The sequence below is a fragment of the Talpa europaea genome, assembly GCF_964194135.1.
Source record: "Talpa europaea genome assembly, chromosome: 10".
Lineage (NCBI taxonomy): Eukaryota > Metazoa > Chordata > Mammalia > Eulipotyphla > Talpidae > Talpa > Talpa europaea.
This window is the reverse complement of record NC_140077.1, coordinates 110,957,317-110,977,398: the sequence shown is the minus strand read 5'-3', so window position 1 is coordinate 110,977,398 and position 20,082 is coordinate 110,957,317. Positions and strand designations below refer to the sequence as shown.

General features: G+C 41.2%; 1 protein-coding gene across 6 annotated transcripts in view; it reads right to left on the bottom strand.

Moving 5' to 3' along the window:
• The window catches only part of INPP4B (inositol polyphosphate-4-phosphatase type II B), a gene marked incomplete at both ends in the record, with an annotated part of 278,348 nt that overhangs the window by 178,373 nt on the left and 79,893 nt on the right, over positions 1-20,082 (bottom strand). For 5 of the 6 annotated variants that reach the window (XM_084246365.1, XM_084246367.1, XM_084246370.1 and 2 more), the window contains one exon: positions 4,816-4,866. The exons of the other annotated variant lie outside the window; for it this stretch is intronic. In XM_084246365.1, the coding sequence (XP_084102491.1) occupies positions 4,816-4,866 (51 nt within the window). The remainder of the gene's footprint in view (positions 1-4,815; positions 4,867-20,082) is intronic. 6 annotated transcript variants of the gene reach the window in all.

The following is a 20,082-nucleotide window of genomic DNA, read 5'->3' as shown; positions in this document are numbered from 1 at the left end:
CAAGTGACAGAGAAGCCAGGACTTATCCAGGAACTAATTTTTTTTCCCCATTAGATAACTAGGGTAAAAGAAAAGATGATAAACTTTCAATATTTACCAATGCCGTGGTTGTTCTTATTAGAATTCCTGAAGATACAAGCAGCAACAACTTTGTATTCCAGATATGAGCAAATCTGTTAGTTCGAGCTATTTTTATGTGGGACTCTGTACAAGTTATAAATAGAAATGCTATATTTCTCCCCCATCACAGCAATGTTTAAAAGCATTTGCTTCCTTTGTTATTTCTATACTAGCACGGGACAATTTCATTTTAACAAATACAAAAGCGAATGGTACTCAGTTACATTTCTTAAATTGCTTTTTTTAACCTGTCATACTGGTTGCTGACTATCTAAGAATATCTACTTTCTATACTCTTTGACTCATAATGCAAAGACTAAAACTAAATTGGTTTTTCTTTTCCAGGATAAAAATCTTGCATCTCTTTTTTAATATTCCTGACTGCTTCTGATTGAAAAATCACAATATTATGATAGTCCATAAATAGGCTTTGTCATTCTCTCTTCAAGGTCAAGAAGTAAACATGAGAATATCAAACCCATATTATTATTCCCACCACTGCTGCCTACTACACTAGAATACTCTTCAAGTAGCTGACAACACATCCCTATTCTCTCTTCATAGGTCTGTTGCACTAGAATAAGGGCTGCACCTAAGGCATATGAGGCCAACTGGGTCTTTTCAGAAGAAAGCACTCAGGTATTTCCCACATAAAAGGCAGTGTGTACACTGAGCGATGGCTGAGCATAGAAAAGCTTCAGATCAGACTTTTTATTTTTTTCCAAAGCTCTAACTTCGAAGAGCTGGTTCAAAAAGCTTAGAGGCAAACATTTGAAGTACGACTCAGTTCTAAAGTTGGACATGCCTGGATGTCAGTAATGATACACCTAATTCATTAAACTCGAAACTCAAAGAGCTGGTTTAGACACCAGGTCACCAAAGCCAGAGGAATATGACCTGGATTATTGGGGAAGAACGTCCCGTGCATAGAGACGATTAGGGGAACAAGTGCTGATGAAATGGTGGTGTCTCGAGGCAGAAAAGGAAATCTGAGACCTCTACAAAAAAACATACAGAAATGCTGGGTGACTTTCCAGCACACAGCAGAGGGAACCTTGGAGAGGTTCAGCTGGACAGAAGCATTCACATCCTCTTGTAGTGAGACCCACCAGGACACCGCTGGCACAAGGATACACCACAGGTGCCTCCGGCCATTCTCTGCCTCCTCCTCTGTCTTGTCCCCTGCAGGCCCTTTTCAACATCTGACATATGGGCTGTTTCATTACTCACTTTGCCCCCCACCTTGAGACGTGATGCTCCATGGGAGCTTTATCTTGTTTTCTGATAACCCCTCACTGCCTAGTACAGAGAAGACGTGTGACAACTATTGCTGACAATATACGAATGGACGTACTACATGCTAACTTTTAAGAAAGTATTCTATTAGACAAAGAGAATTGTTCTTTCTGCAGATATTTATAAGCTACAGAAAAATCACTGAAATGTAGGGTGAGGACTATGGGTGTCTTGGTGGTGGCTGTGGTGTGAAGAGGCGGGGTGCTATAATCCTAAATCATATACAGTGTTGTAAGTCAATTCTCTCAATGAAAATATACCGAATATCAAAAAGTGAAATTGTTGGTGTACAGATTGTATTCTGTGGTGAACTTCATTTAGCACTTTTTTGTGTTAAACAGATAGCTCACTCCCCTTTCATTGGTAATTAGGGTTTTTTTATTTACATTCCCACCCCCTCTCTCATTATCCTCAAAGAACAATCAATCAGACATTTCATGCTGACCCCAATTTCAAGTCATTTTCTCTTTGCCTTTTGGTATGTTGAAGGTATGGATGGCTTTAGAACTATTAAGACAAACTACACGTGCGGTGAATGTTATTGTGGTCCTTTTGGCAATAAAAGCAGCAAATGCTTCGGACTGGAAGGCAGCAGAGAGGCAGGTGGGGGAGCTATTTTCAGACACACGCTCCAGGCACCGCGAAGCACAGCTGCGCAGATTCTGTGACCTCCAGACACCGAGAGGCGCGCCTGTCCCGGCCAGCCCGGACCTGGTTCCCCAGCCTCCAGCCAGGCCTGGCACACAGCCCTGCACCAAGCACAGCGCTCACAGCCCCTCTTTTCCATCACAACTGTCAGCCACGTGCTGTCTCAAAGGATGAGTTTCATGCAATCTGTGAAACAACTTGTGTAATGGCATCTCCACGTTACATGAAGAAAATTCCCCAAAGCAGACAAGGTCTCCTTGAAGTAGAAATATTATCTTATTTGTTCCAAAAATAACTCTACAGTGGGATGGTGATGCTGCATAAAATGCATCCTGGAAGTCTTCAATTTCAAACTGATGTCACACGAGCAACAGTGGACTTGCCTGTACACTTAGTTTCTAAGGGGTTTTCATGTATTTGCTTCACCATGATACAATTAAGTGCTCTCTTTCCAGCGTCAAAGTTGGAAAACGTCATTTAGGAAATACTGGTGAGAGAATGAATTAGAGGGGGAGAAGTCTTTTCTATTTCTGAATTCCCATGGAGGGAAACTGGATGTAAAAGACTAACTTAACATACAATTATCTTTGCTGTCACTGTCATCAAAATCACAGAAGTTAAGAGCCTTCCTTCTTTTAAGTTCTATATTTCAAAGATAACTCAAGCCACCATGGCTTTCATCTCTCTGGTGCTGTTTCTAAAATTTTCTTCTTAAAGATTTATTGATTGATTGTTAATTTTTATTGAAATAGCATTGCGTTTATCAAGAGGAAACTGAAAAGGACAAGTAAAACAATGTAAAGCCTCATTAGAGTTGGAACTCTGAGGTCGAAGTCCAGTCCTGAATCAGTTATTCTGCCCCCAAATTGAGATGTGGGCGAGTCCATCGCTTCTCCCAGCTCCCCAGACATCGCCTGGCCTTGCTCCCCAGCTCCTCTGTGATCTTGGACCACACAGTCCAGTGCTGAGGATGGTCGTTCGTGTGTGTATGAAAGAGCTGGATATGATAGCCGCACTTTCTCACACTCATTGTGAGAATTAAAGGCAAAGCACTTAGTACATTGAGAAAATAGGAAATACTCTACAAATATTAGCTTGCATAGTGATTAACATAATATACCCAGCAGTTAGATGACTTAAAAGCATGCTAAATCCAGTAAACCTATTCCTTTGAATCATAGACAGTGCTGGAAACCAAAGCTACGTCAAAAATAAATAAATAACATTTATTAAAAGAAAAAAATTAAGTATTGCAAGTCTGCCTTAAATACTTTGTGGAAAGGACAGAATATTAAATAAAAATGAATAACCTATGGGAAGTCCTATTTAAAAAGAAATGATTAATATGTTTAAAAATAAAAATTAGATTCTTGAGAACTATAGAAGATATTCTAGTTGAAAAGTGAAAAATAAAATGAAGGTTGTGTAGTCCTGTGGTGTTATTATTACTGATCCTATGATCCTTTATAGCACCAATTTATATTAGATGATGTGAATGTTTCTCAGGCCCCAAAAATGTCTACCTGGCGAATGTTAAGGCTTGTGAAGGCATCGCCAGTCTGCAGATGAAGTGGCCGGACTGACAATAAGGCTTGTGAAAGCATTGCCAGTCTGCAGATGAAGTGGCTGGGCTGACATACAGTCCTGGAACTCATTAACATGCAGAAGGTCAAGTTAGAACCCAGGTTCTTGCCTCTCAGTCCCGAGTTCTTGCCTCCCCATCACACTACGCCTTGATTCCAGGACAGGTGGCCCCTCCTGTTCCCGTACAGGCTCTCTTTGCCTGTCAACATGTAGCTCTGACCAGTCTTACCAGCTCCTGACAACAGCTGCTGATAGCAACACTCACAGTTCTCATCCTGTCCGATCACCCAGAGCAGAGATCACTTGCTTGATGCATGAGCTCACCCCCTCCACCTGGCTGGAGAATGCTATCAAGAAGGGTGAGAAAAAGCGGGGCCCCTGTCTCTATCTCTGGGGCATGGACAGCGAATCCTGCCAGCACCTGCAGGAAGTCTGCGCAAGCCGGCGCCATCGGACTGTTCAGCCGAGCACGCAGCTCCCTGCAGCAGGTCCTCAATGGTCCCCTGGCCAAGCAGCGCTCACCAGGAGCTCCAAGGTGCACCCTCCACATGCCTGAGCCTGCCAGAGCGCCCTCACCTACGGCCATCTCACAAGGCCTGTGCTCAAAGCACAGACTTCTTTTATATTTGGTTTTCATGTGGCTTGCCAGTTTTTCCACGTACTTTCTAGAGCTTTGCTTTAACACCAGCTTTAGCGCTGAACTGAGATGTCCTCCAAGTGTAAATAATATACACACTGGATTTATCAGGTGGCATGAAAAAAAGGAGCATGAAGTATATCATCCATAATTTACTGAATCCTTTTGAATGATAACACTCTGCATATGTTGGGTGAAATAAAATATTAAAGCTAATTTCATATGTTTCTTTTTATGTTTTTTAAAGCATGGGTGACTAGCACATTGAAAGTCATACCTGAGGCCTGCATTTATGGCACACACTCTATTTCTATTTCTATTTCTGAATGCCGACTTGCAGCTAAAATGAACGTATCACCAATATTTGGACCCGTTCTCATAAAACTACACACAGGAACTGTGGTGCAAGTTTCAGAAGCTTCTGAAGTGCCCAAGTTGACGTCATGAGACGGCTCTCCAGCACCCTACACATGACAGAGCCTTTCCTCAGAGACGCCGTATGTGTGCCTTTCGGAAACATAGACACTTACCCCAACCTCTGATGGGGGATCCTTATGCTCAGGTAGGACACTGGTTCGAACCTAGAAAGAAAAACACACATGTCCTGTGTGACTCTGGAGTAGAAAGCAGAGCTGAAGCTCCCATACCTGCTGGCCTTCAGCCTCCTTCACCCGGCGCGCCTTCCCACTCCATGGTTAATCATTACTGACAGCGCAACATCCGGGCAGCACAAGAGCTGTCCTTTTATTGTCCCACTTTCCTAAGTACACAGAGCCGCCTGGGCTCCCACCATCACCCCTGGTCAAATGCACACGTAACTGCCCTGTAGGTACAGACCTTCCATCTCAAAAAGCGATCTCCAGGCAACATTCAAAAGAAAGAGGAGTCACCCCGTGTGTGCTCGGTAAAAAGTGTTCTCGAAAGGTGCCTCAAACCTACACTCCTTGTAGAAAACCCCTCCCGCTGGAGCAGCCTGACTGCCGGTCAGAGGCCACTCTCTACACCTGGATTCACAGGAAACGTAACTCGCAGTTGAGGGAGTGGCAATAGGGTGACATACCCAGTTACCCGGGGACACTTTCCTGTGTATGAACAGCATTCTGGTAAGAGTCAACACTTCCGACAGCAAAGATACCTACATCTTAGCACATAGCACGCCTCAGTCCTGGCTCCACACCAGAATTACCTGGAAGCCTTTGCAAAATATTGGTGATCCCCCTGCCTCCAGGTATTGATATGAATAAACTAGAGAAAGGAAAAACCTAAAGTTTATGACAAAATCTTAAGATATTCATAGATTAGTTTGGCATATCCAGTGTGTGTGTGTGTGTGTGTGTGTGTGTGTGTGTATGTCTGAAGGAGAGAGAGAATAATGTCATTTTATGTAATAAAGTTATTTTGAAATGTACATATATGTCATGTTTTACTAAACTGAGGTATGTTGTAATCACTACCAGAGCTCCTAATTTAGAGAAACCAAATGACAAACTTTTGTAGACCAACTTTAAATTTTATAAAGTCAAATTTTCCTAAGAAGCATTTGTCTAAATCAGTACATATATAGCTCTAAACTTTCATATTCAAGGTCAACAGTGCTGATGTCACAATATGCAGGGGACTTGTCAGTGAGGCCCATCTTACATAAGAAATATTCCTCGTCACAGTGGATGCAAACTAGGTGACCAGGGAGTAAGTTCCCATTCCTTCTCTCTGAGCCTTCAGAGTCCAGGGCAGGACAGAGTATGAACCATCCAGCACGGGTAATACATGCACTAGCGCAAATATGGGTGTTATCCTGTAAGTCATTCAGAGTGAGGAGCCATCACTTCAGCTTGTGGGTATCTGAAGAAGCTTCACAGATGAGGTAGTTTGGGTCTTGAAGGATGAATAGGAGTTTTAAGAAAGAAAGAGTGTGACAAGGCACCCAGGTGTTATGCACCAAGCACGCATCATGGAGTTGAAAAGGCCCAGTCGTGTTTGGGAAAGGGTGAACATGATGGTGAAGCCGGAACATGGGGACCTCGAGGAAAGTGGTGAGAATTTGACTGTGTGGGGAGACGGGCTGGGCCATCTGCAGTAGAGGGCTGTCTGTCTGCCATGCTGTGGAGTCTGGGCTTTACCCAATTTTCAGGCAATAAGAATTCAGAGAAGAGTGACATGATCGGAGGCCCTCGAATCACCCAAATCTGCCTTGAGCCACCCAGAGAAAACCTCTCAAGGCCAGTTACCTTCTGCATTTTGTCAGCTTATTTAACACAGAGTTAACAACGGATACCATAGGCTGCTGGACCATATATTTTCAGCACTTCAGTGCTTAACCCGGAGAGAGAAGTAGGAAAGACTTGTGAGAGAAAGCAAGGGAGGGAGAGAAGAAATGAGGAGGGGAGCAGAGGGGGGCAGGAAGGAGATGGAAGGAGGAAGAAGTTAGGGAGGAAGCGAGACCAAGGTCCCTGAAAAATAATAGAGCCTCAGACATATCTAGAGGAGATCTTTTGATGAAGGAAGGATGAAACAGGAGCTGTCACTGAGACATTTGGAACATTCCAGTTCATCAGCAATGTCAGTCCTCCTGAGACTCACTGGCCTTCCTTGGGAATTCAGGATCCCTTTTTTGGTCTTTTTAGCAGTTCATCTCCCTGTTTTTCTTCACCCGACCCCTCCCTGCCCCTTCCTGGAATATAAGAGTCTGCCTGACTACGCATTTACAGTTCTCATAACTTCCATTTGTCTAGACATTTATGATATCAAATAAAGCAAGGCAGATCAATAAATAGGAGTCATCATGGAGAAGATTATATATTCCCTGTCGAATATTTCTTAAGGTTCATGTAAAACAAATTCATTTCCTTCTCTAACAACTTCCTAAGTTCAAAACTGTATGTACTAAATTCAACTTGGAAAATAAAACCAGGTAGTGAGTGATTCTCACGCTTGCATCAAATCCTAGAGGCCAATTCACACACCTTAGCTGTTCCCAAGGCACGGGTTGTTTGGGCCACCGCTGCAGTGGCTGAACATGGCCTTCCAATGCTCACACACGCAGAGAGAGACTCTCAAGCTAGTTAAGCTTGTTATGAGAGCAGGCTGTTGTCTTGGGGTGGGAGGGTGAGGATAGCTGAGTTTTGCATAGGTGAATAGCTAAGAATCGCTAGGATATTGCTGGGTGCTCAGGTCCGGGGAAGATCAAGGTCATGCTGCCTTGGCTCTGTGCACAGGGTGTCCGTGCCAGTTCATCTCTTCATTGGTAAGTGATAAGGGAGCAACCTTTCCTTGCACCATCCCAGGAGAAGGTGGAGGGAGGGCCTTATTGGAGAGGAGGACTTAGTTATTCCCAGAGGAACACCCTCTGGGCGGGAGACCTGATTCTCTTCCTACACTGTTGTCATACCTAGTAAGGTCTCTGATGATAAATGTGTCATTGAAACACATTCCTTTTTTTTCATAAAAAAAAAGTTGCTCTAATTCTTGTCTATATCTAAATTAGAATATGCAATATAACGACTGCTCGTTATTGCAATAGCAGGGAGGACACATAGCTGCCTTAATATTCAAATACATGAAAACCTGACAGAAAAGAAATGTTTAGCCCCCTCCACAATGAGAGTTTTCCAGCAGGAAGCCGCTCAGGATTATATGATGCCTTGAACTGAGCTATAGCTGGGGAACTAGACCTCCCCACAAAGCGTACGTGTAAGTGATGTTTGCTGCCTCCAAGCCGGCCTTTTCAGAAGCAGGTAGAGTATGCCTCGTCCACTGTCACGTCCTCCTTCCCAGGAGTTCAGCCCATAGGTGACTGCAGAGCTGAACCTAGGTTCCAGAAATAGACCGATGAGAAGAAGCCACCCGCAACCACTGTGGCCAGTTGAAGCTGTTAAATGACTTGTTTTCTACTGCTGTGCAACAAACTATCGCAGATTTGGTTATTTAAAACAACTTCCCTTCATCAGTGGACGGTCTACAGGCCGGAAGTCCAGCCCAGTGTGGCTCAGTTCTCCACTCCAGACTTGCAGGACAGAGAGCAAGTTGGCTGCGTCCTCAGCGGGGGCTTGGCCAGGAGCTCCCAGCGTCAGCAGGCTGTTAGCGGAATTCGGTTTCTTACAGGTCCAGACGGATGTCTCCATTTTCTTGATGACTTTCATAGTTTGTCATGTGGCTCCTCCATCTTCAAATCCAGCAACTAGCCATTTTATTCGCATCAAATTCTTTCTGTACTAAAGATCTTTCTCTGAGTTCTAGTCTTTTTGAAAGGCTTATCTAATTAGGTAAGCTCTACCCAGATAATCTCTGTTTTTATGACGAATGTGCCATGTATCATCACGTAATCAACCGTCAAGACCAAATATTAGTTCCAGGGGTTATGCAGATTATACACTACTTTGAGTGGGGATCTCAGGCACTGTCTTGGAATCCTGCCTACCCTAATAATCAAGAAACAAACTCCCGTGTTGCTAAGGCACTTGAATATACGTTCACATGTGTTTCAGCTGTCAGCCTGACTCAGACCTCCCATGTGTTTTTAATGAAATTTTTGATTTAGTTTATGACTATAAATAAAGCAAAATAGCTAATGTTAAATTCTAACTCACTATTTTAATGACAATACATATGTAGTGACTACTTATTATGACTCAGTCACTATTATAAACACTGGCAATCTCAGACATTAAGAAGACAAGTTATTTCTTGCCATGCTTAGATATTGATTTCCCAATTGTTTAATTTTGTTTGGGGCTGAGAAAATGATCCATGTAAAAACTTAAGTGATATAGATCACAGAATATTAGAAATCCAGTGAATCTCAGAGCTAACTGGAAAAACCACCTATGCAAATGAATATTTTATCTAAAGTCTCCCTGGGGAGATACATTTAAATTTTCTCTTTGAACATGTTTGACCTGTGACTTACTATATCATCTGTAACTTACTAACTTAGGGTTGTAATGGTAGCTTTGCAAACTCACATCCCCAAAGGTTCCAAGCAGGTTAAGTTAATGAAAAAAAGCAGGTTGGGTGTAAGAGGCAATAGGGATTGGAGAGGATTCTGCCAAAATGAAATTTCCATTCCCAGTCTGTAATAAGCAGTAATTATCTAGCGCCAAATGGTTAAAAAAAAAATCCCTCAAATATCAGTAGTAGGTAGATACTAATTATTTTTCAGGTGAGCTATTATTAGTATTGGCTTATGTTTACCAGAAAAATGCCTGGCAAATAAGGTGATAGATCAAAGCAGTTCCAGTACTATTCTCATGAGAAAAACATTGCCTCAAAAGTTTTGTTATTAATCTCTTTATTTTGGCAATACATTAGAATCATCTGAAATATTTTTAATGACAATTTCTAGGCTACATTCTAGAATAATGAAGTTGGAATTTCTGAGTGAAGGATCTAGACATCAGTATTTTTTAAGACTCACTCCCCACTTGATGCAGAGTGTGACCAAAGTTAAGAACTAATGCTTTAAAATAAATGAGATTATTTTGTGTGTTTAATTCTAAATCTTATGTGGAATTACAAAAATGTACTGTTTAATGGAATAAGGCTCCCTTGGAACAAGATTTTAAGAAAGTTAACAGAACCTCAGAGTTGGAAGAGAGCTTAAACATGTTTAGGCACAAGCAATGCTTCTTAAACCTAAGTGTGCAGCTATTGTCATTGCTCATAGCTGCTTTAAAAGCTTGTTAGAAATGCAGAGACTTTCAGGCTCACTCCACACCTACTGAATCATAGTCTTCATTTTGCCAAGATTTCTCAAGTAATCCATATGCAAGTTCAAGTTCGAGAAGCTCTGATCTTGAAGAGTACTTACAAGTGAAATAGGTCACAGATGAGAATGGTAAATATTCATTTGCACATAAACATGTCTGGGATAAGGAAAATGGCTTATTTTTTCCAGTTTTGGAGGTATTCAGTAACTTTTAAAAAAATGTCAAGCAGCTATAAAAGCTCCAGATAATATTTTTTATCAGGGATACCATTTCCTTTGTTATGCAGAGAGGAGGGGGTTGCTTTCTTCAGTGTAGTCAAGGATCGGGACCAAGCAATATGGAATTTTGGTAAGACTCAGAGTTGTCGGGTGAATGTCTACCCTCATGCCTACCATCCAAATTCATATGTCGAGGGTCTCCCCTGGTGGCGCAAGCAGTTGAGCGCTGTGCTGTGAAGCTGTCCACAGCCTCTGCAGCGCTGGTTCGATACCAGCCAGCCGGCAAGGGTCCCACATGGCGAGTCAGACCTCTCCGGTCTTGCCTGCTGCTCCCCCCAGCAGTGTATTTCGTCAGTCTGCCTGTTCTGGTGAATCTGTATTTCGTCCCTGCTCTGTCTCTGGTGAATCCTCTCACCCTCCTGAACATCTGGCCTGTACCCGGGTTCTTGTATAAAAATAAATAAATAAATCTTTAAAAAAACAAAACAAAAACAAATTCATATGTCGAGGTCCCAGGTGTCAGTACCCTGCCATGTGAGTGTACATGGAGATAAGATGCTCAAGGTAAGATGAGGCCATTAGGGGATGGGCCTCATGAAATGTGACCACTATATGAGCAGATGAGGAAGAGCCCCCAGGGTTGCTATACGAAAGGATGACCCTGTGAAGAGACAGCAGGAGGGCAGCCATCTGCCATAGGAGAGTGGCCTCGGAAGAACCCGGCCTGCCAGCCACTGGGCTGTGCACTCCCGGAGCAGGAACTGAGAGAAAATGGGTTTCTCTTGTATAATTCTCTCTCCCATGCTCTCTCTCTCCCATGCTCTCGCTCTCTCTGCTTCTCTCTCTCTCTCTCTCTCTCACACACACACACACACACAAACACACACACACTGGCACGTTGTTAGATCAGCCCTAGAACACCAGGACACTCAATCCACCATTCTATGGGGTCTGTCCTCCTAGACATTCCACTGACAGCCCAGCTCGTCTGTGCTCCTCAATCCCGAAAGTAGCAGGACTTTCTCCGGGCCTCAGCATTGGCATCTTCAGCATTGGGCCCACACTGGTTCAAAAGTCGGCCAAAGTCTTTAGAGGAAGACCACCCATGAGTTTGTGTCCCACTGGGTCTCCAAATTGTCATTTTAGATTCACAAATGGCAGAGCTGCAGGTCTGCCAAAGCAGCTGTGCGTTCAGCAAGGCCTTGATACTTTGACCTCCAGTGACAGGGAGGCGCCGTCAACATCCCCAGGAGGAAAGGACATTTCAGCTCCTCAGTCCCTCTAGGGCTGGTTTCTTGCCAGTGTTCCATTTTCCCCCCTTATTTCTGAATGCTATGAAAAGGTGGAGATTTTCACTCTGCTTTTTAAAAAGCCTGGGGCCTGGTTCTGCAGCTTCCTGTAAAGTGTGAGAATTCAGCAGAATTCAGCGAGTTTCTTCTAAGTAAACCATGACCATGAACTTGAAGCCCCAGGAGGGTCAGTTTCTCATTTAACACAACACAATTCTGAAAGCTGGACTGATTTTCCTTTCCCTTCTTTCTCTGCAATTTTATCTCATCCTTATTATTTTCAAAGCTTGATGACACTTTAAAACTCATGATTTTTGTCACGTGTCTAGCATGTTTCTAGGTGCTGGTGGAGCAAGCATTGCTCTCCCTACTCACTGCATCTTATCAAACTGAACTTTTTAATATCTGAATGTTACTGGACAGCTAACAAGTCTTCCAAGCAGGTGAGTCAGAGACGAGAATGATATTCGACAGAGTATCGTTAAACATGCCGGGGGATGAGAAAACATTTCATTCCACATGGTCTGTCTATTGAGTCTTGGAAAACCAGTTACAAAGGTGTAACTGGTAGTTCTCTAGGTAAAAGCAGAGCTTACCCTGAGGCTTGAGCACTGTCAAAATCATCCAATCATTATTGAGTATGACGTGCTTGCTTGATCTTTATTAGGTAAAATGTGATCATCTTTCACATGTCAAAACACACTGTATTGAATGATGGACACAAGAACATTCTATAGACGTCCAAACCCAGAGGAGACAACAGTGAGACTTTTAGTCTGGATGCATCTAATTTTGGAGGGTTTCCATTTCTCTAAGGCAGTGATGTTCACTGCTGCTCTCTGGTCACATGAGTCCCTTTATGTTTAATTGGTGGCTCTTTAAGACTTCTAATTTCTCCATATGAATGCACCATTATACTAAATCCTACCAGTCATACAGGAGTCGTGTGGTTCTTTAGGTTAATGGTGACTGCGAAGGTGGCTCTAGTCACATAACTCTTGAGTATCCCTGACATTACCCACATTTTATTCCCTTTCCCTTCCCAACTGTTAGAGAGATCTATTACGGGCAGGTGAAAAAGTACTGAACAGCGAAAGCATCTAGACATTCCCACCCTTTACCAGAGCTTTTGAAAGATATAAGCTGAGCTGAAAATAAGGGAGGCTAAAAATGAGGTGTAGTTTTCATGGAAGTCAGAGGTCTTTCTGCAACTCTGAAATTAAACCCTTCTGTCTGCCTTTCCTGCTTGCTCTACTTCTGGGTCTTCTCCAAAGAGACGCTGGACTGAGAAAGACAGCATCGGGTCAGACTGCACTAGTTTTTGCCCCTATGAGCAAAGTCCTGTCCAGGACATTTACCTAAAGCTAAAAGCCAGTCCTCCAAGAGGTGCACAGTTGAAGACTGCTGACTTTTCCCAAGTTTTGAAAAGTTTCTAATTATTAGAGGAAACAAACAACAAAAACTCTTTGCATTACAAAACAGAATCTAAAGTGTTTCGTAGGCACTGAAGACATGAACTGGTAATCTGTGAAACAATTGCTCTTCACAGAGGAGAGCCCCTTCATTCTTGCTGACCTGAGGGGACTGATATGAGGCAGGTGGATCTCAAGTGAAATCTATTAAGATCTTTGTGAGGTCCAAGCTATATTACTTCTTCCATCTCCGTTCGTCTCCTTCCCCGTCACCCAATATACTGAGATTATTGTGACATCAATCTGGAAAGTGGAAAGAGAGTCATAGGGACTGGTCCTTTGATCCCTTGATGACTGAGTATGTGCTAACCTAGAAATGTTCTACTCTAAAAAAAGAACAGATTTAAAGCTTATAATTGATAAAAAAAGGATAATTAGGAAATAACAATAACTATGTGTTAACTATTTTAGAGGCACATGTATTCATTTTTTACATGCATTATTTCATTTAATTCCTATAGTTCCATACTACGTGTTTTTTTCATGCTTTGCCCATTTTACAGATAGGAAAAGCCAGTTTCAGAAAATCAGAACAATTAGCCTAGAGTCACTTCAATAGCAAATTTGCAGATGAGACATTAAATGTTCTGCTTCCAAAATCTGCCCCCTCCACAGCAGTGTGCCTCCTCTGAGCCCAGACTGATGGTGACTTTAATTGTCTTCCCTAGGGCTGCTTAATGAGAGTTTTAAAAACCAAAAATCTATTAGCCTCAGGGAATAGAAACAGACACAATTTATCACATTGCCAGACTCAAAAACACCATCCTTACCTATTAACGGTCCCCAATTAAGACCGCAGTCATGAGTTAATGAACAAACCATTAGAAAGAGAATAGTAATATCAACACAAGAACATGTCTATTAATCTGTTGCTCACTGAAAGTCATTAGTCCCAACACTATAGGGCTAAATAATTTCTAGGTAGCTTTCAAAGGAAATTATTCTGATATTTATTACTCAGTATTTCAGGAGATCATTTAAAATTCAGCTACTTTTGCAACCCTAGTCAAAAGAAGACTGGGTAAAAGTTGCCAAGTCCTGGGTAAAAGTTAATTTATAGACTGTCTCTATGAACTATTTTTTGATGAATTCTTAAAAGGAGGTCTATAGGGATTTTCATTGTAGCCTGCCAATAAAGTACAGTGTTCAGCCTCAGACAAAAATGGGGCAATTGCACAAGCTCTAGCCTAACTTCACACTAGGTTCTTTTTCTGTGGAGTTCTACCAACGTATTAATCATTTGAGCAATGGGTCTCAACGTTGGATGCACATGAAAATCACCTGGAGAAGCTTTAAAAAATGCTGATGCCAGGCCCCACTTGTTTACACTCCTTTAACACGTTTCTCGTCATTTGGAATTTTCTTATGCTGTTTTTTCTTTCTATTTAATCTTCAAAACCACCTTGGGAGAAAACTGAGGCCCAAACTTTAAGGCCCAATGTCTAAGGAAATAAAAATCAAGATAAGTAGCTTTCTCCCATGTATGTAGCTTTGTAAGTAGAGCAGCTAACATTTCAACTTGAACCTGGTCTATCCCCAAACCAATGTTCTCAGCCCTTCTGCCGTGCTGCCTGAAGCTTGGGGCCACACACAAAAGAAAATAAAGGAAAAATGAAGTGAAGCCCCCACTTTCTCTGCAAGAGAGGGAAAGGTGTGGCATCCCAAACACCAACAGGGATGATTCTTCTCAAAGCAGCCCTGTTAGAATGTGCAGGGCCAAAGCATGGACTCACTCAGGATTGAATCCGAAGAGGAAAGGTATTTCATTCAAGGTGGTGAACTCTTCCAGAGAAGGAAATAATGATAATACAATGTTTGTATGGGAAAAATGTATTTGAAGTTTTAAAGTATTGATTTACAAGACTGGAAACACAATCTCATTAAGTTGAGGGACCCTTTTACTCTAATAGGTGCATGCTGAATCCTGTGACACATGAATAGCAGCTGGGACAGGAAATACCTGCAATTTATATCTTTTCAAACTGCAGGTCAGCAGTTCTCTCGTGTGGTCTAATCAGGAGATCTAAAAGGCCAAAACTATTTTTTGTAGTAATTCTAAGACAATCTTTCTCTTTTTTCATTTGAATCCTTTCACAAGTCAATCTTACCTTTTTATGAAGACTTCTGTTTCAGAAGCTCTTTCAGAGATGGATGAGATGCTTACTATGAACCCCCACTAATCCCGTTACCCTGAATCATTGGGGTTCCGTAAACTTGCCTTGTTCCCACCCCCCTCCACTCCTCTGCATTTATATACTTTCTGTGATTCTAAGTGCCACAGTGTGGTCATGAACAAGGAATAAACACTTCATGATCTAATCCCAGCATCACAAAGAGATGGACAGTATCAAAATGAGTAGATGAATAAATATGCATGGAAGCAAAATAACACAATGGAATAAAATCCAACTGGAGGGAAAGAAGTATTTTGCCTGAAGTAGTGAGAAAGATCGGTTTCTCTGAGCAGCTGACTGGTTCAGACCTGCATAAAGAGAAACAAGAGGGAATAGTATTCTAAGACAGCATGAGTGCAAAGACCCTGAGGTCAGAATGGCTGGAAAAAAATGATTAATGAAGGGGAAAGAAAGCAGAGGCGGAGCCAAGAAAGATAAGGCTCTAGAAATGGATGGTCTGCATTCATTACAAAGGGAACTCTAGCGGGGTTTTGAGTCAAGAACTGATAAGCTCTTTCTCATGTCTTAAAAATATTATTCCATATGAAGAACAGACCACAGAGGGTCAAGAGTGGAAGGGATGAACAATTAGGAATCATTTGCAAATTCAAGTTTTATTGCCATTATTCTACTTTTTCTAGAATCAAGATCAAGTTGGTATTCTCGGTTTCAAAGGGCTACTCATTGGAAGTTCTAAGTCATTTAGTTTGTTTTCAAATATGTAAAGGAAGAACTTTGATACTGATAAAGAACAAAGTATAATATATAGGAAGAAATATGCATAATTACATTTCATCTATAATGCTCAACTGGTCACAAGGATATTTGTGGATTAATAATTAGTTAAATAAATTTACTGCCAAATAATAAATGGTGTACTATTTACATCCTATTTACATTATGGATATTCTAGAATAACACAGCTCTTGAAATATTAAGAATATTCAGAAGATGCATTCTACCTTAAAGCATGAGGGAACTCAATTCCTTGAAAAAAAAAAATCAGAAACAAGCTGAGGGACGATAACAGAATTATAATTAGTAGAGAAACCTCTATAAATAAGATGGTTTAGGGATGGAATCGGTGCCTCAGGCATAGTATTCAGAGAATATCTTCATTGCTACATCTTAGCACTGAAACCATATCACAAGCAATGGTGCCAAGACCCGCGAATGACAGACGATATGTACACAGATAGTTGTAAAGGGGAACAACAGCGTCTTTAATTTTTAAATAAACCCCTTCTATCCAGCACCAAGAGACCTATTAACAGGACTTCTAAGAAGCATCTTTCCTCAGGGGCACAATTTTGCACATCGCTGGATCTGATTTAAAATACACCTTAGAAATCCAATTGGTTTTTTAAGTTAAAGTTGTGGGACATTCTTTAACTGCATTGAGCAGTAATTGCTAAGGGAATGGGCTCTCCCTTTCTAATGAAAGTTTCCTGTCCATTTTACACTGTAAAGTGCAATCAGATCAAAGGGAACACACATGCACACACAAACACATATGTGCACTCAAGTGCACACGCTCAGCAAAGCAATTGGCTTCCATGACACTGTAAATATTTACCAAATACCAAAATATTCCTACTTTCCCAAAGTATCCAAAGCTTTTAAAACATATCTTCACAGATGTCTAAGGAAACATTTGAAACCTAGAGTCCTAACACAATAATCTCAACAGTAGGAGTATCTCTGCCATTTCTAATGCGAGCTCGATGCTTAAAGTGAGCTTATTATATTAGTTAGCTATTCTTGCTGTCTCTGAGCCTGGAGACAGAAGTTGAATTAGAAAGAAAGGGTTCAGGCACTTCGGAGGAAACTTTCTAAAATTAAATGCACTGAGGGATCACGGGAACAAGTAGACGGGAGATGTTCAGAAATTCTTATCAATTGTTGTACTGTTACCTTTGCCACTTCTTAAGGTAAATTTTCCTTGGATGCTGTCAGCAAGAGGCGTATTTAAGGCATTCTCAGATAAGGATGCTCCTCATTGACATAGAGTAGATGGGACATGCAGAGGCTTTTATTTATACATACTGAATGGGATTTTTTTTTTTAGGACAGTGGTGTGCAGGTAAATCCTCTGCGGGTAGGGATGGAAGGGGAAGCTCTGATTTACAGAGTGTGCCAATTGCTGCAGTGTAAATACTCCCACTCTGGCTCATCACAAGCTCCTGATTTGAGACAATCAACTGGTGAATCAGGAAGATATCAGTTCTTCAGGGATAAAGGAGAAACCACACAGCAGAGGTGTCTGGGCCCTGGACCTAGTGAGATTCTAATTTCTTGGGACCCTGGTTGTAGCTAGCTAGCTCAGGCATCTATCCCAGAAAGAACTTAGTATAATGCTATGACGTTCCCATCAATAGTTTAAAAATAAAACCATCTTCAGTTTCACATCTCAGAGGATAAGACCATGTCTCCAAAGTCAAAGATTTGTGTTAGGTTTAAACTCAGTAGGAGTCAAATGTCTAAGATTTGACCAGCACTATCTATTAATCAGATTCCCAGTCTCCACTGAGACATTCTTTTGAAATCAATGGAAACTTTGGCCCTGGGAAAGATGCAGAAGCACACAAGAATGTGGTTCAGCAGAAAGGGTCTCATGCAAATCTGGGCCCCAGGGTCAGCCTAAAGTGCCCTGGCAGCGAGTACTGGATGCTTTGAAATATCTCTATCTTTATTTTTTTTTTATAAATTTTATTGTTATATTCCCCATACAAATATCTCTATCTTTAGAGCCTCTGCTTATGGGCTTGACAGGCCACGGATCAGGCTATACATCAATGTTTAGAAAAGTATTCTCACTGGATGTACCACCAAGCTGGAATAAACCTGAGCTTGTCAGTACATCCCCAGGTCCATAAATAACTTCATTCATAGCCAGGAGTTCTAGATTACTATCTAAAACTCAAAGGCAAATATTCTGTTAAAGCACATTAAAAATTCGCTCCAGTTAAGCAAACAAAAGTTTCTTCAAATGCATTAAGTTTACTGGTAATTTTGCCCCCTTAATATTTAGAATTGCTGTCTTGTTTGATTTTAGAATTTATTCCAAACCAAGTTATAGATAAGATAGTGTGTGCTTATTTTACCAAGTTTCAGGGACATCAAGTGATATATAAATACATACACATATAAATATACATATAATTATGACATTATAATGAAATTTTATTCTTAGCTTTCTTTTATTGTGGTTGTTTTTTTTATTTTTAGGTGCAATTTTACTTTATTGCTTATTGAGGTAAATTTCATTTCCACCTTTGTATTTGTTTTAGGGTTATAGCTCCAAACCTCTACAAATTTTAAATAAACCATCAGTCATTGTGCATGTGTCTAGGCATTTAACATGGATTTTGAAATAATAGATTGGAAGCCTTCACAGACAGATCAATATTCATAAAAAAAGTAATGGAAAAGATGACTATTAAATGATATTCTTAAAGAAAAAAATACATATTTCTCATTGACCTGGGGAAAAGAATAGGTAAATTTATTAAAGAGAGAGGAAGAGAAAAAAGAAATTAAAAAAAAAAAAACAAACAGAAAAAGAGTGAGACTCACATTACTCACCATGGAAACCCACATGAGAGCTTTCAGTCCTTTATGAGTTAAAGGGCATTGGGGTTAGATAAAACATTAGAAGTAATTTAATCCAGCAATTTAAGAACATTTGCAAAATAAACATTTTCTTTTTCCTGCTTTATTGAGTTATAATCGACAAATAAAAAGTATATATGTTTAAGGTTGGCACCAGATGATTTAATGTGTATCCTATGAGAATAAAACACAACTAAGCTAATTAGCACGTGCTGCACACTGCACACTGTGTGTGTGTGTGAACACTGAATGTCGAGTGGACAACAGGGTATTGTTAACTAGTCAGTGTGTCAACGTGCTGTATGGTTGACCAGCCTCTTCCAGGTTTCACAACTCGCTCAGAACAGAATTAGGCCTAATCCATATTTTATTTTTCTTTTAAAAACTGTTAAAATCACGATACGTCTCCATAACAGAACCGTGGGCGATGGAAACGCATTAGAGGGGAGGCCCCCTCTCTGGGGCATCCCAATCACAGGTGAGATGAGGATCACAGGGAGGAGGGCTTGTGGGGCTCTCTTATTGGGGCTCTCTTATTGGGGCTCTCTTATTGCTCTGCACAGCCAGGTCCTGGGATCAGCAGCACTGGGCCCTCCCCAGACTGCGCAGCCTGCACTCACCAGGCCCTCATATGGGCCCAAAGGACACGACGGTGTGAGAGGCCCTGACACTAAGATTAAGCCTTTCAAAATGGAGGCACGTGTGCTAACTTGTCAAATCTTTCCTTTCTAGCCTTTATTTTTCAAATTCTGTTTTGTAAAATCAGGAAGACTGGAAAACAATACACTTATATAATGTACATGGTGCATTTAGTTAAAATATGTAAAGATATTTTATGATGCTATATACCTTTAGGGTTTTCGAACATAAGGAGACTTGGATATACCAAATGGATAAGCACCATTTAATCAAACAGTGAATACTAATTACGTGATCTTGTCTGTATGACAGGCACGGAGCTAACTGTATTTGCTCTGTGTCAGTACAGATTGCATTTAGGAGGTTGGTGAACTGCCTGTAAATGCTGAATGAGAATGAATAAATGCTTAGGGAGCACCCACACCTGTGGCTTACACCCCCCAGCCCCAGCTAGAATGCTGGCTTCCGAAGGTCTTCTGAGGATGCTGCCTGTAAATCAAGCCGGCTGGCCAGTGCTGTCTGCTACTTCCTGGGAAAAATGCAGAAAAACAAATGACTGTCTCTCTGAGGATCCACAAATTCCCAAAGCAGCTGGAACAGTTATAAAAAGAAAGGCATTTGGCCATTTCCATGGGAGCTTCTTCACTTCTCCAAATTTCTTATTAATAGTAACTTTGATTAAACCTTT